Below are 21,622 nucleotides of genomic sequence, written 5' to 3'. Positions count from 1 at the left end.
CAACGAAAGTAGAAATTATGAAACGATATGCGGACCTAAACGTGGCAAAACAGACATGGATTTGATGTCGGAATCATATGTTGCAAAAGATTTATCTTCCCCTACCTTGGCTTGGATCACCTACCACATACGAACACAAATATCCGGACTCTGGAACTGCTCCCCCATTTAATTGCTACAAGTGCTGGCTCCTTCCTCACTTTCCTTCGTTTCCTTCAACTACCTTCCTCTGCTTTCAATGGCTAGCTTGAGCTTCATCGTTGGCATTATCGGTTAGTCCTTCTGGCAATTCTTTTCTGTTGGGTTTTTATCCTGAATTGCAGGTGATTTCACTGTACTTTTGTTTTTCTTTTTTTTTCCACCACCTTTGCAGGTAATGTAATTTCGATTCTGGTTTTTGCTTCTCCCATGTAAGTAAAATCATCTGAAACAATAAGTTTCTTGTCCATGAAAGTTTGGAATATGTTGAGTAAGCTAATGGTTACCAGGCTTTCTGTTTCTGCGGTCTTTGAATGAAAATGCTGGTGCCTAACTTGGTGTACATATCCTATTCCAGAAAAACCTTTTGGTGGGTGGTGAAGAAGAAATCAACTGAGAATTACAAAGGAGTTCCATACATAACAACCCTTTTGAGCACCAGCTTGTGGACTTTCTATGGAATCATCAATCCAGATGGTTTACTTGTCACGACGGTGAATGGAGCTGGTGCCATCTTTCAGCTCATCTATGTCACTCTCTTCCTCATCTATGCTCCCAAAGATAAAAAGGTAATATCACTTAATTTGTTTCATAATAGAACATCAGCAGGCATTAGTTTCGTTCATAGCATCTAAATTTTGACAAATTGGGCATATAGAAACGGCATTTCAAGTCTTAAAGAGTCTGCAATCGTGGCTGCTATTTTTTTTTATCAGATAAAGACTGCAAAGTTGGTGGCTGTGTTGGATGTTGGTTTTCTTGGAGCTGTAATTGCGGTGACTCTTCTGGCAATTCATGGGAGTATGCGGCTCACCTTTGTTGGGATTCTGTGTGCTGGTTTAACCATAGGCATGTATGCATCACCCCTATCAGCCATGGTGAGTTTCTTCACTGTTGCATGTAACTTAGCCTAAAAGATGCATGGTTTCTGTGCATTTTGCTAGTTAAAATTACACAATCTGCTTTCAAACAATAACATTGCTCTACCAGGACTTGCCTTTCTTCAGTTCAATGTTAAGGATTTCAGTCTATATCAGATGCCACACTTTTAAATTTCATACAGTTTGCTAAAAGGGATTCAAAGTCTCCCCATACTCAGCTACATTCCAAGGAATGATGAATGATTTTTTGATGTTCAACAGAGGACAGTGATACGGACCAAGAGTGTGGAGTACATGCCATTTTTATTCTCATTTTTCTTGTTCCTCAATGCTGGTGTTTGGTCTGCTTATTCACTGCTTGTGAAGGATATCTACATTGGAGTAAGTTCACAGCTTTCTTTCCCCTTTTGAATCTCCTAATACATGAAATACATTTATGAATGATTCTACGAAGATTCACACATTTCAGGTGCCAAATGCAATCGGTTTTGTGTTGGGGTCAGCTCAGTTGATCCTCTACTTTATATTCAAGAACAAATCTGCATCAGCCAAATCACCCGAGGCCATGGAAGAAGAAGGCTCAGCTCACCTGGTGAAAGGAGGCATAGAGATGCATTCACTTGAAGATGATCTGAAGAACCGTAGTCTAAACAAGGGCAAAAGCCTCCCAAAGCCACATGTTAGTCGACAAAACAGCTTGCAGAATATCATGAAGACAGTTTCTTTGACTCCATATGAATTGCAGTCCAGTTATCTTCTTCACAGTGATGTAGTGGATCACCCCTGATGTTGAAGGAACTCAAATTAAGCATTGGGGAGCTCCAAAATTCAAGGTTCTGCCAGTTTTTTAAGGCTCTCTTTTGTTGTACAAAGAAACAGATGATGGTTCAGGGTAATGTACATCATGCTAAATGCTAAAACTCCATAGACAAACAAAGCTAAGGCCTAAAATCTGATTGCAAATTAACCGGTTGTGATTCTTCTTGGCATTAACAGGTTAACCCCTACTTTTGTGCTTCAGAAAACAACATGCGTAAATTTTAATTTTTTGTCGAAACAATTGCATTTTTAAGACGAATATTTAATTTAAAATCAATTAATCATAACTAGAGAGATTCATCACTTGACACTACCAACAAATGGGACGAGATGTGAGATCACATAACACCATCAACGAATGAAGATAATGCCTATTCTGATATCATGTTAAATTTTTAAGTTGGACATTTAATTTAAAACCAATAGACAAAAGTCTTTGTTATCTTTAATTTAAAACCAAGCCATCTTTTATTCAAGAACTCTATACATACTTCAATTGAGCTAAACAATATTTGTATTTAGTCATTTTTTTTAATTTAATTATTTGGTTAGATTTTAATAATAAAAATTAATTCATGGTTGTGACACTAATTGCTTGGATAAGTTCTTCTTTTCCACATAAAGATTTATATTAAATGAAGAACTATTTAGCCTACCTACCCACATTCACTATAGGTGGATTCAGCTACACTGTTTTGAGATTAACCTAAACATAAAACAATTCATTATTTAAAGGAATACAGAAGATCTATCCTTTTTATTCAAAAAGTTGAGTGTATACTTGTATTCTTCATCAATAAGCTGAAATCTAGAATCTTCAATGATGCTTCCTGGCATGGTTTTGAATTCTTAGCATATGAACATTTGAAAATTTTGTCAATAATTTTCCTCGATACAAATAATGAAACGATTTGCAGACCAAAACGTGGCAAATAAACATGGATTTGATGTTGGAATCATATGTTGCAATAGCTTTATCCCCCCCTACTTCTAGCTTGATCACTCACCACATACAACTCATATATCCTAACTCTGGAACTCTCCCCATTTAATTGCATCAAGAACTAGCTCCTTCCTCACTTTCCTTCATTTCCTTCAACTACCCTCATCTGCTTTCAATGGCTAGCTTGAGCTTCATCATTGGCATTATCGGTTAGTCCTTCTGGCAATTCTTTTCTGTTGGTCTTTTATCCGAACAGCAGGATATATTTTACTGTACTTGTGTTTTCTTTTTCAACCCTTCTTTGCAGGTAATGTAATTTCGATTCTGGTTTTTGCTTCTCCCATGTAAGTAAAGTCGTCTGAAACAATAAGTTTTTTGTCCATGAAAGATGGGAATATGTTGAGTTAGCTAATGGGGATGTAATAAGCTTGTAAATTTGAAATCAGAACCTTGCTAGACTAGCTTTAAAGATTTCCATAGATGCACATTCTCTTTATTACCAGGCTTTCTGTTTCTGCACTTTTCGAATGAAAATGCTGGTGTCTAACTTGGTGTACATATCCTATTCCAGAAAAACCTTTTGGTGGGTGGTGAAGAAGAAATCAACTGAGAATTACAATGGAGTTCCCTACATAACAACCCTCTTGAGCACCAGCTTGTGGACTTTCTATGGAACCATGAATCCAGATGGTTTACTTGTCGTGACCTTGAATGTAACTGGTGCCATCTTTCAGCTGATCTACGTCACTCTCTTCCTCATCTATGCTCCCAAAGATAAGAAGGTGATATCACTTAATTTGTTTCATAATAGAACATCAGCCGGCATTAGTGTCATTCATAGCATCTGAATTTTCACAAATTCGGCATATGGAAACGGCATTTCAAGTCTTAAAGAGTCTGCAATCTGTGGCTGGTGTTTTTTTTTTTTTTTCTTCTATCAGATCAAGACAGCAAAGTTGGTGGCTGTGTTGGATGTTGGCTTTCCTGGAGTCCTAATTGCTGTGACTCTTCTGGCAATTCATGGGAACACGCGGCTCGCCTTTGTTGGAATTCTGTGTGCTGTTTTAACCATAGGCATGTATGCATCACACCTATCAGTCATGGTGAGATTCTTCACTGCTGCATGCATACTTAGCCTAAAAGATGCATGGTTTCTGTGCATTTTTGCTAGTTAAAATCACACAATCTGCTTTCAAACAATAACATTGCTCTATCAGGACTTGCCTTTCTTCAGTTCATTGTTAAGGATTTCAGTCTACATCAGATGCCACACTTTTAAATTTCATACAGTTTGCTAAAGTCTCCCCCTACTCAGCTACATTCCAAGGAATGATGCATGATTTTTTTATGTTCAACAGAGGACAGTGATAAGGACCAAGAGTGTGGAGTACATGCCATTTTTACTCTCATTTTTTTTGTTCCTCAATGCTGGTGTTTGGTCTGCTTATTCGCTGCTTGTGAAGGATATCTACATTGGAGTAAGTTCACATTTTTCTTTCCCCTTTTGAATCTCCTAATACATGAAATACATTTATGAATGATTCTACAAAGATTCACTCATTTCAGGTGCCAAATGCAATCGGTTTTGTGTTGGGGTCAGCTCAGTTGATCCTCTATGTTATTTACAAAAACAAGTCTGCTTCAGCAAAATCACCCGAGGCCATGGAAGAAGAAGGCTCAGCTCACCTGGTGAAAGGAGGCATAGAGATGCATTCACTCGAAGATGATCTGAAGAATCGAAGTCTAAACAAGTGCAGAAGCCTCCCAAAGCCACAAGTTGGTCGACAATACAGCTTGCAGAAGATCATGAAGACACTTTCTTTGACTCCATATGAATTGCAGTCCAGTTATCCTCTTCACAGTGATGTAGAGGATGGAAACACAGACACTGATCACCCCTGATGTTGAAGGAAGTCAAATTAAGCATTGGGGAGCTCCAAAATTCAAGGTTCTGCCAGTTTTTTAAGGCTCTCTTTTGTTGTACAAAGAAACAGATGATGGTTCAGGATAATGTACATTATGCTAAATGCTAAAACTCCACAGACAAACAAAGCTAAGGCCTAAAATCTGATTGCAGATTAACTGGTTGTGATTCTTCTTGGCATTAACAGGCCATCCCCTGCTTTTGCGCTTTTATGGCATTTTTTTTATCATCGTTTCAAAGAAACAAGTTAAACCCAATGTTACTGGATTCTCAAAAGCTCTTGGATACCCTTGTCACAAAGGAAAATGACGGAAAATAGGTGCCAAATCACCCTTCAATCTTCGTTGGAGCAGCTAGGAGAATCTGTTTGACATAATCTTATTGAATAATTAATACCTCAATCCACTGAAGGTCGCTACCAATGAAACATAAACGAATGGCCAAAGCACAGCAAAATCTCAAATGCAAGCACAAGGGCAGATGAAGACACAAATCTTTGTCAAGAACAAGCTCTGTCCACATGCCATTAGCAATGGCAAATCATCAGCACAAGTACAGATCATATCACTGAATAGGCAAAACGTGTCTAACATCTATCGATTGGTATACATAAAGGAATCAAAACAAAACAAAATCAATACATAAAAGTGCCCACATCTTCTTCCCTGCATCCTACTATAAATGCCCTTTTCTCATTTCTTCATTCCTTCACACACAGCCTCTGCTGCGACTACCATGGCTCCTAGCTTGGGCTTCATCATAGGCATCATTTGTTTGTCTCTCTGGTCTTTAACAAAATTTCCCCTTTTTGGGCCTTTGGTTTATGGAAATCTTCTTCCTCTATAAAATGTTGTGATGGTTCTTTGATTAGTCATAATGATATATGACAATTTCTTTTGGTTGTTTTGCATACAGGCAATGTGGTTTCAATTCTGGTTTTTGCTTCTCCCATGTAGTGAAACCAACAAAAAAAGCACGATTTCTTTTTGTTTATGAATGGAATTCACAACTCAAATTAAGTTTGACAAGCTGTGAGTTAGCTATTTTCCCCTTTTGTTAGGACAACATTTTGGAAAGTGGTGAAGAAGAAATCAACTGAGAATTACAAAGTAGTTCCATTCATAACAACACTACTGTGCACAAGCCTATGGACTTTCTATGGACTTCTCAAACCAGCAGGCTTACTCATCATGACTGTGAATGGAGCTGGTGCTATCTTTCATTTCATTTATGTCACTTTGCTTTTGCTTAGTTCTTGGTCACTTCTTTCCATCTCTTTCCCTCATTTCAGCCATGGTGATTTGTCTTTGCTGTACTGTGATAGAGAACGGCGACGAAGACTTAAAGCATGGAGTACATGCCGTTTCTACTCTCCTTCTTCCTGTTCCTCAATGCGGGTGTATGGGCAGTTTATTCACTGCTCGTAAATTTCTATATTGGAGTAAGTTTGCATATGCAAGTGTGCACACACACAAATATATATAAAAATAATTAATTTCTTTGATTAAGATATTGATTATATACAAAATTAAAAAAAAAATTAATACAATATTTACAAGACGGAACGAGTGATTAATAAAACAAATCTTTTCTGGTACCTAGCAATCGGATCAGGTAAATAGGTCCTTTACTCAATGTACGAGAACAAATCGAGGGTACAAAAATAAGTTAAAATAAACAAAATCGAAGGGGCCATCATCCAAGTGAGTGCATACAAGAAGGATGTTGATGATGAAGAAGCAGAGAAAAGATTGAATGAAGGAAAGCTTAACAGGAACAAAAGCCTGCCACGACCGACTGTTAATCGACTCTACAGTTTAGAGAAGCTGATGAGAACACTTTCTTGGGGTCCTTATGGATTACATTCTAGTTTGCCTAATTAATGCTGAGAATGAAGAGAATGATCTCCCTTGAATTGCATTATTAGAGGTAAAAAGATCAGCATTTTCGTCTCGTTACAAATAAATTCGGGTTTTAATTATATTTTTTAAAAATAATATATCATGAAATTCTTAAATTCAGATTCAATTTTTACTAATTTTATTACAAAGAAAGAAAAAAACAATCCGATCGGTTAAAAAATTCCCAACAAATTAAAGGATTCAAGAAAAATGTAAGATGAAATCGAAAAATATGTATATTCAAATAAAAAAAAATAAAACATTAGGTCCGATGCAACACGATCAAGATTGCGACTTCACTAAAATAAATTATATGTAATTGTCAGAATCTTTATGTGTAAAATGTACCTAGATTTATCCTTATCACGAATGCAACCATCTTAGATAATATTGTTTAAACCTCCCTTATCACTTTAATCAAAATGAATATATATATATATATAAATATATATAATAATTTTGGTACCAATTAGTTAAAATGCTAGCAGCCTTTGCTTACCTCATCTACCACACTAATTATTTAACACAATGATTTAGGGCAAATCGGAGGAAAAGGTAAAAGAGAAAGTGAAAGTGTATGGGTACGGTGGAAATCATCATATTGGTCTATTTTTTATTTTATTTTATTTGTTTCTCTTTTAACATGAAAACGAAATGTTTGAAGCATGCAATTGGGAGCACCCAATTAATCCCCAAGAATGTGCAATGCCCCTTTGCTCAACAAGCATGAAAAACCTATATAATAATTATTTTTTGAGGGATTTGACAAAATTGATATCGACAAAGAGGTATTCCACATTAATTAACTCATCTTATACTTAATTAACCCCACATTAATTATTTAATTTGTCAAAGTTATGGGTGGGTTATGCACTAATACATTACTTAATTAGGTACTCTGTTCCACTTATCTTGATTTAATTTGTTGGACAAATGGTATTCTAGCATAGGGCTTTTATTATCTATTACCAAAAGAATGCTTCTCTACGTATGTATATACCTTTTTGTTTCATTTTTCCAATATATTTATCGATTATTGTTAATCTATATATTAATTGTGAAATTTTCTTGATTACACAAACGGATTTACACAATTTATACTATTATCATGTATGTGATTATTTAGTAATTTAATAATTAATTTCTTTTTAAATAGATAAATTGATAATGTCAACTCTTTAAACCCGTTTTGTGGAATTAAAAAAAAATTCTACCACCCGTATATTTGAATGGTAAATAAACCTGTTTTTATAATTATATATATAGCCGCCTCTTATGTCACTGGTAAAAGATAACTTTTAAAAGTAAAAATTAATTTAAATAAACATATGTAATAAAAATAGTTGAAAATTAACACAAACATGAATTAGACCTTTGCTACAGCAAGTCAATACCAAAGATTTAGAGCACTTCTAACAATGTGCAACAAAATTAAGTATATATTATCATAATACCATTATTTAAAATACCGTTAAAAATTTCTATAATGCAATCAAATTTATAAAGGTACTGTAAAAAATATATAAAAAGTATTTTTAAATCAAATTTATTATAATGGGAATAAGTCAATTCTATTACATTCTATTTTCAATGGAGGAACCGTTCGTCAAGCAACTGATTTCTCAAATGTGAAAATAGTTTAATAATTGACTATTTCAAGATATTAATAAAACTTGTGTTGATGAGAAATTTCACATACATATCACAATTTGAAATTTAAAAACTTAATGATACATTCTTAAAGTCATACTTACGTATATTATCAAATCATGTAATTAATAGACAAATAGATTTATTGTACTTAATTCATTTTAAAATAAAATAGTTATTGTATTATTTCATTAATCTATTGCCACCTGATCAATAACAGTGGAAAAAATCTTCAAGGACAGCCCACATGGATCATGTTTAACTTTTTACAAATCTTTCTTAATTATTTGATTCTTTAAATTCAATTGAATATTACATGCATAATCCCCCAGTTTAGTCATTTCAGCTTTCTATATATAGTTCAGGAAACTTTAACAAACAGCAAACAGCCTTATCAATCCTCCAGGAAGTAAGAAAGAAAGCAAAGAAAAGAAAGAGAAAAGGAGAGAAAGAGAGAGAGAGAGAGATGGGTTCTCTTCCTCATGTTGTTGAAGACTGCTTCGGCCTCCTCAAGCTCTACAGTGATGGCTCCATCTCTCGTAATCCTGAAATCCCATCCGCCACTCCTCTTCTCAATGATGCTTCAGTCCTTTACAAAGATTTTCTTTTCGACTCGAAAGAAAACCTTCACCTTCGACTATATAAACCCACCAGCTCCACTGCTCATGCGAAGCTTCCAATCCTCTTCTATTTTCATGGTGGAGGCTTTTGTTTCGGTTCCCGTTCGTTTCCACATTTTCACAACCTTTCTATTCGCCTGGCTGCCGCGTTTAACATGCTCGTCATCGCACCAGATCACCGGCTAGCCCCCGAGAACCGGCTTCCCGCGGCCGTGGATGATGCATGCCAAGCCCTAAAGTGGCTGCAGGGCCAAGCCATGCATGGGAATGATGAGGATATGGATACGTTGTTGACTGGTGTTGACTTTGACCGGGTCTTTGTTTTAGGTGACTCATCTGGGGGCAACTTGGCTCACCATTTGGCGGTTAGGTTCAAGGCTGGCTCGATCGAGTTGGCACCGGTTAGGGTTCGAGGGTATGTGCTGCTGGCTCCATTTTTTGGTGGGATTGTGAGAACAAGGAGTGAGGAGGAGCGGCCTTGTGAAGCATTTTGGAATTTGGAGATGTATGAAAGGTAAGATCATCACACACCTTTTTTTTTTCACCTTTAGAAATATTTTAATTAATCGTAATTTCAAAAAATCATAGACAAGTCTAATTACGCGTAGAATTAATTAATTAATTAAACGAGACAATTATTTTTTAATTTTTTTTGAAAAATGAATCATATATAGATAGAGTAAAATAAAATGTCAGACTTTAATATATATTTTAGACATTTATTCATTTCCCTAATTTATTCATACTAAACGCCAAACCCCAAGCTAAATTGACTAAGATCTTTCATTCAAGAACTCTACACATAATTCAATTGAGATAAACAATATTTGTATTTAGTCATTATTTTAATTTATCATTTTTTATTTAATTATTTGGTTAGATTCTAATAAAAAATTAATTCATGGTTGTGACACTAATTGCATTGATAAGCTATTCTTTTCCACATGATTGAATGTATTTATTAAGAAATATACCCTACCTACCCACATTCATAGTAGGTGGATTCAGCTTCACTGTTTTGAGATTGACCTAAACATAAAATAATTCATGATTTGAATGGAATACAGAAGATCTTTCCTTTTCATTCAAAAAGTAAAGTGTACACTTCTATTCTTCATCAATAAGCTGAAAATGTAGAATCTTCAATGTGTTTCATGGCATGTTTTTGAACTTTTAGCATATGAACATTTGAAAATTTTGTCAATAATTTTCCTCGATACATGATTTTATATATAGACACTTTCATTATACACGTGACATTAACTTTATCATATATAATAGTAAAGGGAAAAAGAATTCAAAAACATCACTATTGCAATCATTGAATCCAAAATAAAGAGACGATAAGTTCAATTATAATTTCCGGTTTAAGATCTAAATCTATATCTAATTACCAATTAGGTTTTGATTTACTTGATTAAAAGTGATGGCTTGGCCTTATCTATGCAAAAAGAACAAACCATGGCCATGTAATTTGCATCTCACTCGCATGCTCCTACTCAAACAAAAATCATTTCCTTTATCATTTCAAGCATGTAAATCTAATACCCTATAGTCAAATTTCATTCAATGGTGGAAACAATTATGACTTTAGGAGAATCTTTTGAATTTGAGCAACAAGAAATGTACATGAAAACGGCAAGACATGTGGGGAAAATGGGATGACGAGAGGCATACCATTTGCAGAATGGAATACAAATGAATTGTCAAAGGGCCAACTAATTAAAGAGATGCGTACATATATGAAAGGTCACACTCAAATTTTAAGGACCAAAAATGGTGGTTTCCATGCTGTTTTTCTTATTATGTTGATGGATGTCTAGCTTTATGTTGAAATGTTTGATTTCCACAGGTTTTGGAGGCTTTCGATTCCAGCTGGAAGTACCTTGGATCATCCCTTGGTGAACCCTTTCGGACCTTCTGGTCAAAACCTTGCGGAGGTGCCATTGGATCCAATTTTGGTGGTGGTGGGTGGGGGTGAAATATTGAGGGATAGGGTGGAGGACTATGCTGCAAGGTTGAAACACTTGGGGAAGAAGACTGAATTTGTGGAGTTCGAAGGACAGCAACATGGTTTTCTCACTGATCATCCGTTCTCTGAAGTGGCAGAAAAAGTAATACAACGTATAAGAGATTTCATTTTAGAGAACTCAAATTAACGATTTATGGATACATATATATAACAATTATATATGCCTTCACGGTATAATGAATTTATATATGTATATATAAGGGGCTTCAAAGAAACATATATCAAATTTGTATTAATTGGAGATTTTATATGATATGTGATTTTTTTTTAAGTTAAATCGAATAAAGATATTAAATATCATATAACGATATAAAAATTCGATCAAAAACTGATCATACTATAAACAATATCACGTACAAAGTAAATAACACTAGTGCAAAGAACCGACTTCGTCATACATTTTGATGAGTCCATGGTCATATACTTTGATTCATTAAACTTGTAACTTGCATATATATATATATATATATATATATGGCAATGTATATGTTCTTTGTGGTGTGCATATACTAACTCTAGTCTCAGGCTCTAAGCAGCAAGAATCCAGAAAAAATGTCAAGATTAACAAAAATTCTTGTCCATGAAGGCAAAAGCCAGTCTGTCTTTGGATTTGTTAGCAAACAGACAACTGGTCAATGTGGATGTATGTCTGCCTACTAACCATGTGCAACATGTTATTTAAAGATAAAAAAAAGGGTTTTCATCAAGAGTTCTTGAACTTTAATTTTAATTAGTTATGTACATAGAGATCTCGAACCGAGCCAGTTGATAATCATGAGTTTAGAGAACAGTTTCTGAAACATGCCTCTTTGATCATCAGACTGCTCAAGCCAAGTGTTGATCAGCCGCAATATTCAAATTACCGGGAAGAACTTTATCATACTTCTATTGCATCCGAAAAATTATAAGCCTTTCCCAGCATGGAAGAAGAAAGCTTGATCTTCATTGTCGGTGTGATAGGTGATTTCTGAGAAACATTTGGTTAACTCAGAGCTTCTTTTTTGAATGCAATGAGAAGTTTAGGATTGTTCATTTGTATTTCTATATGTTTCAGGCAACATCATGTCAGGCCTAGTCTACCTTTCTCCCACGTAAGTAATCAGCTCATGGTTTACTTTTCAGCAGATATTCTGGCCTCAGCCATGACTGAGAAAAATCGATTTTGAAATGCTGAAACTCTGCAGGAAAACATTTTGGAGAATAGTGAAGCACAGATCAACTGAAGATTTCGAAAGCATTCCTTATGTTTGTACATTGCTGAATGCTTACTTTTGGATTTACTACGGACTGATTAAGCCTAACAGCTTGCTTGTAGCCACCATTAATTGTTTTGGAATTGTTGCTGAGACTGTTTATCTGACCCTATTCCTAATTTTTGCTCCTCCAGGATTGAGGGTAAGTTCTTCTAATTTGTTGTTTAAGCAATTACTGGGACCATATCCATGGTTTTTATTACCTTCCAGGCAAGGACAGCGACACTTGTGGCGATTTTGGATGTGGGGTTTCCAGTTGCTGCAATCTTGCTTACTCACTCCATGTTGCATGGATATCTACGGATCAATGTTGCAGGGCTCTTGTGCGTAGTTTTCAGTATGATCTCTTACGGTTCACCCCTAGCAGCCATGGTAAGAGCCTTGATTTTGTTAAGCAGATCTGCAGAATAATTAATACTACAACAGTGTGCTAATCAATCCTTTCAATCTTAATCAATGGAAGAATGACTGCCTTAATGCTTAGTGTTATGAACTATATACGAGGTGCGTATCTTGTTACATTGTGCAGAAAACAGTAGTGAGAACTAAGAGTGTGGAGTATATGCCTTTTCTCCTCTCACTGATCCTTTTCATCAATGGAGGAATTTGGACTTTCTATGCGCTGCTTGCAAAGGACTATGTCGGAGTAAGTTAATTCTTAATTTTAATTGTTTTAAAATGAATTTTTAAATTTATATCCTATCATGTTTTTAATTCTGATAAAAGATTAACTGTTTCGAAATCTTAATATGAATCAATATTTTTTATTCATGTAACATATGACGTTAATCGATACATTTCATCAAATTAAATGAGATGAACCTCTTGATTTAGGTGCCGAATGGGATTGGATTTTTCCTTGGAACAATTCAGCTGCTGCTGTATGCAATGTATTGGAAACCACAGAAGCTGAAGAAAATGTCAGACAATTTGGAGGAAGGATGGCAGCATGATCAGCCCCCAAATAATTCCAGCTTGATTTCCAGTCTATTGCCGGAAAGGAGTGCAGATTGAAGGCCTCCTTTCTTTGGCAATGGAAGCCATTGTAAAAAGATTGGAGACAAAGAAGAACATCAGGAGGCAACAAATTGGATATGCGAGAGGTCTTCATATATCTACTGATGTACTTTCATGCCATAAGAATTTGAGCCACCTTTCTCTTCCTTGAGCATTTCCCAGATTCTTGGAGGCTATCAAGTCCAACAGAGATTGGGTGTGGCCTATTCTCTTCTGCAAACTTAGGCCTATTTATAAAATAATTAATGCATTGTTTTTTTTCTTGCATTTGATGAAAAAGTGCATTCCATGAAAATTTATTAGCTAAAATTAAATTTTAACTAATTGTAATAAGTATTTATAAACACCCATTAATTGAATTCCTTTTATTTGTTTTAACAAAAGGGATAGGTCTATTTGTTAAAAAGTATCTATACTCACTTGCTAAGGTTAATTAAATTTATATTTTTAAAAATATTTTTTATTTAATCAAAACATTATTCTCATAAAAAAATTTAAAAAATAATACATTAATTGTAAAATTCTTTCACCCTAATAATTACTTGTAGACACATATCATTTTATTTCATTAAAAAATTAAAAAAATGATAAAATAAAGGACAAAAACCCACAAAACCTTGTCCACCTCTTTTTTCTTTTTCCTTTTTATTAAAGAGAGAAGACCTATTTGGTCACTTCAATAAAGTGAACTAAATCCACTCAACATGACCCCAACCCATTCCCCATCAAACCTCAACCTAGTTCACTCAAATCCAATGATATAATCAAACAGATAATTATGCAAACACTTTATTAACAATGTTGGAACTTGAAACCAGTCAGTCAAATTAAGAACCAGACATTCAACCTCAAAATTTGCACCTCTTTTTTCCCTTTTTTTTTTTATGAGTTATTACAAGTGATTTCCTTGACATAAAGTGTCATATTATGTTTAGGTTGATTTTATGTAATGATTTAAAACCAACAAAAATTATATTGATATATGACATTTAAATTGACTTTTAGTTCCTTACCATTTCATGATTTTTATAAAATATGATTGCTGAAATAATGATGATGGACCATTAAATTATTGCAATAGGAAGAGAAATCAGTGCATGACCCATCAATATTTCTTCATTGAATAGTCCACTTCATTGCGGACCCATAATTTGTGATATAAACTCGAAAACCAACAAAACATATGTGGCTTTCGGTGTTTTATCATTTCATGACTTTAAGGGAATGTGTTTACTAAGAAGATACCAATAATATAACACAAGATTCAGTAAGAAGAAAAACCAATGCATGCCTTGTCAATATATCTTCACTGTATAGCCTACTTCACTGTCAATTCATGATTCAGCAATAGAAAAGTCTAAAAACCAACAAAATATCTTCAATAATACAGGCATTAATTCAAAGCATGTTATATAGACCAAATGGCAGGCAAAGAATTTTTGTTTTAATCACAAGTCTTTTGGATCTCTGTTTTTGAAGTACACAACATCAGTGTTTTTATTTGTTTGGCCTTACTTGATAAAAGAGAATTTACAAATAGTGGCACTGGTTTCAATCAGAAATAATATTAAAATTGTGAAACGACAGGGAATGTCCTCATCCTTAACTTCACTGGTCCCATCTGATGTTAAAACTCTATCAGAATTTGGAAATTTTAGAGAGCATAGTAACCCAAACATTGCTGTTGACCTTCAAAGCAAAAACCTCCATACCTCTTCAGAGTTTTTCTTCTTGCAACCGGTATATTCTCTCAGCATGGTTACTTTAGTAACCATTTTTGGGTTGCTAGGTAAACACCAATTACCCTTTTACTGTCATCGGATTATTGCATGGAGAGTGGTCATGGTGATTTCTTGTTTATATGATTTGCAGGGAACATAACCACAGGGCTAGTCTACCTTTCTCCAGCGTAAGTAGCCTCTTATGCTTTACATGAACATGTTATCTTTGAAGACCTTGATTCATTAAATTTAATGGGACCCATGTTTTGTTTGTGAATAATTTGATTGTTTTATTCTAGGAAAACATTTTGGCACATCGTGCAGCGTGGATCAACAGAGGAATTTGATAGTCTTCCTTATGTTGTCAAGCTATTAAATGGATACATGTGGGTTTACTATGGACTTGTCAAGCCTAACAGTATTCTTGTGGCCACTATCAATGGCTTTGGTGCTGTCCTGGAGCTTATCTATGTGATCATATTCCTAATCCTTGCACCTCCAAGAATGAGAGTAAGATCTATTTCCTAATTGGTCCTTAGCTAGATAGATGATATTATTAACATAATAATAGCAATTGTAATCGTATTCGCAATCTAACTGATTCCTACTGATTTAGCCTATAATCTGTATTACTATTATTATTGTGTTAACAGATACTACACTTTGTGTTATTCTCTTATGATAGAAGTAAGCAATTATGTTTAATGCCTCTGGATTCTGAAATTTCAGGTTATAACTGCCATACTTTTTGGTATTCTGGATGTGGTGTTCCCAGTAGCTGTTGTCTTGATCAGTCAGCTGTCCTTCAATAGAGAAATGCAAATCAATATTTCAGGGTTCTTGTCTCTGCTTTTCAGTGTTGCTACCTATGGTTCACCTCTTTCTATCATGGTAAACAGTCTGTTAAACTTTGCTGGACTGCAAATATTCATAAGCAGATGAAGTTTTGAAAAAACCTTTGTTACTGATTAATATTCTCCTCAAAACCTCTTTCATGTAGTGATTCTGATTTAAATTTATTCTTAAGCAACTCATTCTCATCATTAAATCAATCAATCCCAACCCTTTTATCTGATAGATATAGGAGAAAAATGAAGCAAAAGCTGCAAAACTGATGTCAGTATGGTAGTGAGTTGAATTGGGTTACAACAATGCTTGTTTTTGTCTTTGAAAAAGTGCAGAAAACAGTTGTGACAACAAAGAGTGTGGAGTACATGCCTTTCCTCCTCTCCTTCATCCTTTTCATCAATGGATTAACCTGGACTGTCTATGCAGTGCTAACTAGAGACTGGTTTATTGGAGTGAGTTCCCATCCACAAATCTTCCCCTAACTAGAATCATACTATTGATTTAATTATGCCATGTCAGTGATCATGGTCTTGCAAAATAATTGGTACAAGAAATATTGGGAAGATGACCATTTCCCTTAATTCCTATTTGTGACCCTAACAAATGGACATTTTTTATTTTTTAGATACCAAATGGCAGTGGATTTGTTCTTGGAACAGCTCAACTGGTGCTCTATGCAATGTATTGGAAACCAAAGCAACCAAAGAGAACATCTGATAATGTAGAAGATGATTGGCAACATGAGCAACTCATAGCAGATTCCGGTCCATCTCTAAAATATAATGAGAGCAGAGCAGATGCCTGATTTCATGAAAACTTTGCTTCTAAGGCAAGTAACAAGATGAAGAAGACCCAGAATGCAGGATTTTCAGACTTTCCCCAGTCAAAAAGATATAAGCAGATCAAATGCTTTGGCTGGCTAGGTTGGGAAAACTCTTGCTTATGGGCCTCTTTCTTTTGGGTTGGGAAACTCCATTTTCGGGCCTTTGTTGTTTTCCTAATGATGATTCACATCAAATATACTTCCACCTTCTTGTAATTTTTTATTTGATGAGGCAGATTGCAAAGACATATGGCAAGCCTTGGCAGACATATATACCTCTCTTGGTGAACCACATCTAGGAATAACCTCAGCCAAAAAAAAATAAAGAAACAAGGAACCAATGATAGGAAGGAAAACAAAAAACCATGATCATATGCCTTAGTTGCAGAAAACTTATTTTTGCTTTATCCAAGAAAACATGCATGACATATCATCTTGAAAACTTATCAAAGATTTCTTTGATAATTGGGTTTGAATGTTGGAAAATATATCAGATTCCCAACCATTTTTTTAAACAGGATTTTTTAGCCTTGTTCATCAAATTTCTATAGTTTGAACTGCTTGCATATCTTACAATTGACTCCCAACCTAGCCTATATACAGCTGTAGATAAAGATCAGATCATACCCATGTGCCCTGCACGATTGGAATCTGATCATTACTCAACTGGTTCTTTTATGATTTTTTAAGAAAATGCACAATACTTGAGCTAATGCAATCTTTAAGTTTAAAATCTTTGTAAGCCTTAAACTGCTAAGATCCTGAAGAAATGGATCTAAGAAAAAGTCAAAACATTGCAAACTGGTGAAGGTCATCCATTTATACATATAGCATGTGTTTTTGGTTACAATTTTGCTTTTCTTTTACTAAATCAGAAATTATATTAACATATCACGCGCATTACAAAAATTGAACTAACAAAAAACTAATCTTATTGCGAAGAAAAGTAACAAATAAATAAAGTAATACTGATACAAAGATCAACATACACCATAGAAGGCATCTAAGAACCTATACTTAAGACCTCACCTGCACTACCAAGATCAAAAACTACACATAAGGTGTTTTGATTAGATGGTAGATTAAGATTAATGGTCAACTTGGTATATATGAGACTGAATTTAGGTCTGTAATTAATCCAAATCCATCAATTTGCTGGAGCTAAACTAGTAAGAAAGGTCTTTCATTGCATCTTTAATTTGCATTTTTGCAGTGAATCAAAGCTTTTGAAATCAAGACAACAAGTTAATAATAAAATATCAGCCACATGATTCATGTCTTGCATTAAATAATTATAGGCTATCATTAGATATTATAAAGCAATCCATTTCTAAATAATATTAGGATAAATTAATTTACTTTGAGTTTAATTAAATTGCATGGAATTTAACCAAGAAAATGACATTATTATTGGCAGCACTACCTATCCTCATCTGCTGGTCCAAGCCCACCTATGGTCAGAAGCAAGACATGGTAGTTAAATTACAATCATTAATGGAAAATAATCATTTAATTATAAGAAAAGGGTGCAGTATACACCATTTGTATCAATTAATTAAGAGCAAGTTGCATGTCAGAGAAAACAGTTTTATTCCTTGCCTATCTCCTTTAGCAACTGTTTACAATGCATGAGTCAAAAACAATTAAAAAACAATTTCACCAAGAAATCAACTTGGCTAGGACATGGGGAGTCAATAATTCCAGAATATAGTGCATTTAATTTCTTAATTTTTTTTCACATTAACCACCATTGAAGTAAGTTTCTATTTTCAATGAATCATATTAAAACAAAACTACCCTCTTTTTTAATTATCATCATCAATTATTAAGTACCATGTTCTTGATATATTTTCTAGACCTATGACTTTCTAAATGTAAACAAAAGCAATGACTTTGAAAGTTGATCAATAAACAGTTTTGTTTATTGCCATTGGAATAGCTTCTTGACCCTCTCTCTTCTATATATATACTTTTTCATAACAAAAGCCTTACCAGAAAAAATAAGTCTACCCTTCAACCATGACAAGACTAAGTTTCATTGTTGGAGTAGTAGGTAAGGGTTTTCAGATTGATCTGTGAGTATAGTTTTCAGGGATATTGCTGCAGATTTCTAGTTTTGTTTTTAATTTGCTTGTGTTTTGTTGATTCAGGCAACATCATCTCAGTGTTACTCTTTCTTTCTCCAGTGTAAGTATATTCTTTCTGATCAACCTCATAGCATCCTGGCAAGCAAAGAAAAGAGACAGATCAGAGATGTTGATAAAGCTGCTATCTGTAGCAGACTCAGAAAAGGCTTTTTCACTAGCAGTTGATTCCATAATGTTCATAAAATCCATTGATGCTAATATTTGCTGAATTGTCATTGAATTTTTGCAGGGGCACATTTCGGAGAGTACTGAGGAATCGATCAACTGAAGAATTCGAGAGCCTTCCCTACATTTGCACCCTCTTGAATTCAGCTTTATGGACTTACTATGGTGTTACAAAGCCTGGAAGTTTTCTGGTAGCCACAGTGAACGGATTTGGAGTTGTGGTTGAGATGATTTATGTGACTTTGTTCCTTATTTTTGCACCTCCAACAATGAGGGTACGACTTAACCTCTCTTGAAACAATGAATTCAAGGTTTGTTTCGGGGTCAAATCCTGACACAACAAATACAAGTAAATAGCATATTCACTTTGCCATTGCTACTTGTGTTTACAGGCCAAGACGGGGATGCTTTTTGGACTTCTTGATGTGGGATTTCCAGCAGCAACAGTTTTGGCCACTCAATTGATTCTGAAAGGAGATTTAAGAATTGATGTGATAGGATTTTTGTGTGCAGGCCTCAATATTGTCATGTATGGCTCACCTTTAGCAGCAATGGTAAGAGCTTTGTCCTCTCAATCAACAAAACATAGCACTCTAAGCTCATGGTTTAATTTTCCTTCTTTGATTTCTTTATTGCTCTACATATAAACCTAATGTTCATTTCTAGCTGTTGCTAATTAATGGTTCCATTAATTCTCATGTGGGAAATTGCATGATGGAAGGTTCTTAGCTTAAGCAATGGATTAGCTGGGAAACATTTGACTATATATATATATATAATTTATGCTTAATGGTTCCATTATTTCTCATGTGGGAAACCCTTAAATGATGGAAGGTTCTTAGCTTAAGAAATGGATTAGCTGGGAAACATTTGAATATATATATATATAATCTATGCTAACTTGAAATGTACAGAAAACGGTGGTGACAACCAAAAGCGTGGAGTATATGCCTTTCCTTCTCTCTTTCTTCGTTTTCTTAAACGGTGTTGTTTGGACTTTCTATGCTGTGCTCGTCGAAGATTACTTTCTCGGTGTAAGTCCTCAATTAAATCACCAACATTATCATCATCATCATCATCATCGTTATCGTGTTCTATATTATTGTCTAATAACATATATCGATATGAATAATACTATATGACAATCAATCTTGTCTTGTCATAATTATAAATATTATCATGTTTTATATTTATTATTTAATAATAAATATGATTATGGATAATACTATATGATAATTAATTTCATATCATATATATGACGTTTTAAAAATATATTTATTTTTTGCTATTTAAAATTATAATTTGCAATCTAAAAATATATTAACCAAAATTAGGTTGGTGAAACATCTGTTTTCAAATCAAAATGATTGCCCTCACAAAATCATGAAATAATATAGGATATATCATGTTTGTCTTGTTTTAGTCTATAGAAGAAAACAAGTTGAGCTACAGCATGCAAGAAACCTGAATGATAATTGATGATATTTACAATTATATTTACTAAAATTTCATAATAGAATAGAGACAGAGTTGAAATTTTTCTATTTATCAAAAGTAACAAAAAAACCTGAAAAATAAAATATTACAGAATGATTCAAAAAAATCATTTATACGATAAAATCCTTATGCATCATCCAGCTAATTATATATTTTCTTGAAAAGTAAAGAAAATTTATTAGAATTTTGTAAGAGATAGAGTAATTAAGTGCTTCTATTGATGCTTTTTTTAAAAAAAAAAATCCCTCCATCAATCAAAAGTAACACAAAAACCCGAAAAACTAAAATTAAAAATTCTTGAACATCAACGTCCAACAACCCTTATAGATTTGCATGGTGACATGAAACTTTTGTTAGAGATTTGCATGTTTCACCATGCAAAATACACATTAAACTCACATCATTTGCACTTGTAGAAGAAACAAATATTGGTGTCGAAATCAAGAATGTCTGGTTTTTCTTTTGTACGTAGGTACCGAATGGGATTGGATTTCTCCTTGGAACAGCTCAGCTACTGTTGTACGCAATCTACAGCAGGAGGCAAAGACCATCCAAAGCTTCATCACATGATTTGGAAGATGAATGGCAGCGGGAACGCCTTATGTCCTCTTCAAGCACCAATTTGGAAGAAAAGAATGAAGTGTAGAGAACTATAATCTGATAGAGAAAGAAAGATTGTATGATTAATATGAGCTTAATGCCAGTATAAAGTTAAAAGTCCGTTTGGTATATCGGGACAGTGCAACAAAGGGCTTCCCACCGCGCACTAAAGTCTTGGTTGCTCTTTTTTTTCGGTCGGAGAAATCAAGGTTTCAATGGGGTGAGAAGTTAACCCCACACCGTATATTATTCAGATAAAAAATCGATGAAATTATTTTTTTCTGTATTTTTATTATTATTCTAAAAATATTGTCAATAATTGTATTAGAAAAAATATTGATTATATGTAAAAATATTATTAATATGAGTTGAGAAGATTATATGATTAATATGAGTTGAATGTCGTTTAAATTTAATATCCCTTTGGTATATCGGGACGGCGTAACGAAGGGCTTCCCACTGCACCGAAGTGTTCGTTACCCGTTCGTTCTCATAAGAGTAATCTGGGTTGCAGTTCGGTGAGAAGCCCTCACACCACGAGTATTATTTAGATAAAAATTCAATGAAATCTTTATTCTTTTT

The 21,622-nt window shown here is 34.2% G+C and overlaps 6 protein-coding genes across 6 annotated transcripts; all 6 read left to right on the top strand.

Annotated features, from left to right (window-relative positions):
* The first annotated feature begins 62 nt into the window (after positions 1-62).
* LOC18600497 (bidirectional sugar transporter SWEET16-like) lies at positions 63-2,046 on the top strand. The gene is made up of 6 exons (XM_007030974.3): positions 63-272; positions 374-410; positions 557-767; positions 915-1,076; positions 1,341-1,460; positions 1,549-2,046. The coding sequence occupies exons 1-6, from the start codon at positions 239-241 to the stop codon at positions 1,864-1,866; spliced, it is 882 nt and encodes a 293-aa protein (XP_007031036.3). The 5' UTR covers positions 63-238; the 3' UTR covers positions 1,867-2,046.
* Positions 2,047-2,866: 820 nt separating this feature from the next.
* On the top strand, positions 2,867-4,832 carry LOC18600496 (bidirectional sugar transporter SWEET16-like). The gene is made up of 6 exons (XM_088806738.1): positions 2,867-3,050; positions 3,149-3,185; positions 3,413-3,623; positions 3,783-3,944; positions 4,200-4,319; positions 4,408-4,832. Exons 1-6 carry the CDS (start codon positions 3,017-3,019, stop codon positions 4,741-4,743), a joined length of 900 nt encoding a protein of 299 aa, XP_088662864.1. The 5' UTR covers positions 2,867-3,016; the 3' UTR covers positions 4,744-4,832.
* Positions 4,833-8,692: 3,860 nt separating this feature from the next.
* Positions 8,693-11,216, top strand: LOC18600495 (strigolactones hydrolase CXE15-like). Its single transcript, XM_007030971.3, has 2 exons — positions 8,693-9,450; positions 10,789-11,216. The coding sequence occupies exons 1-2, from the start codon at positions 8,783-8,785 to the stop codon at positions 11,093-11,095; spliced, it is 975 nt and encodes a 324-aa protein (XP_007031033.3). The 5' UTR covers positions 8,693-8,782; the 3' UTR covers positions 11,096-11,216.
* A 526-nt stretch (positions 11,217-11,742) lies between these two features.
* LOC18600494 (bidirectional sugar transporter SWEET17-like) lies at positions 11,743-13,517 on the top strand. The gene is made up of 6 exons (XM_018121268.2): positions 11,743-11,928; positions 12,023-12,059; positions 12,153-12,363; positions 12,432-12,593; positions 12,751-12,867; positions 13,056-13,517. The coding sequence occupies exons 1-6, from the start codon at positions 11,889-11,891 to the stop codon at positions 13,233-13,235; spliced, it is 747 nt and encodes a 248-aa protein (XP_017976757.2). The 5' UTR covers positions 11,743-11,888; the 3' UTR covers positions 13,236-13,517.
* Positions 13,518-14,870: 1,353 nt separating this feature from the next.
* LOC18600493 (bidirectional sugar transporter SWEET17-like) lies at positions 14,871-16,879 on the top strand. Its single transcript, XM_007030968.3, has 6 exons — positions 14,871-15,027; positions 15,111-15,147; positions 15,259-15,469; positions 15,689-15,850; positions 16,141-16,260; positions 16,434-16,879. Exons 1-6 carry the CDS (start codon positions 14,994-14,996, stop codon positions 16,611-16,613), a joined length of 744 nt encoding a protein of 247 aa, XP_007031030.3. The 5' UTR covers positions 14,871-14,993; the 3' UTR covers positions 16,614-16,879.
* Positions 16,880-18,537: 1,658 nt separating this feature from the next.
* On the top strand, positions 18,538-21,425 carry LOC18600492 (bidirectional sugar transporter SWEET17-like). The gene is made up of 6 exons (XM_007030967.3): positions 18,538-18,684; positions 18,782-18,818; positions 19,008-19,218; positions 19,336-19,497; positions 19,858-19,977; positions 20,913-21,425. Exons 1-6 carry the CDS (start codon positions 18,651-18,653, stop codon positions 21,084-21,086), a joined length of 738 nt encoding a protein of 245 aa, XP_007031029.3. The 5' UTR covers positions 18,538-18,650; the 3' UTR covers positions 21,087-21,425.
* The last annotated feature ends 197 nt before the right edge of the window (positions 21,426-21,622 follow it).

The sequence above is a fragment of the Theobroma cacao genome, chromosome 5 (assembly GCF_053813885.1).
Source record: "Theobroma cacao isolate CCN51 chromosome 5, ASM5381388v1, whole genome shotgun sequence".
Taxonomy (NCBI): Eukaryota; Viridiplantae; Streptophyta; class Magnoliopsida; order Malvales; family Malvaceae; genus Theobroma; species Theobroma cacao.
Note: the sequence above shows the minus strand (reverse complement) of the source record. Positions and strands in the feature narration are given on the sequence as shown.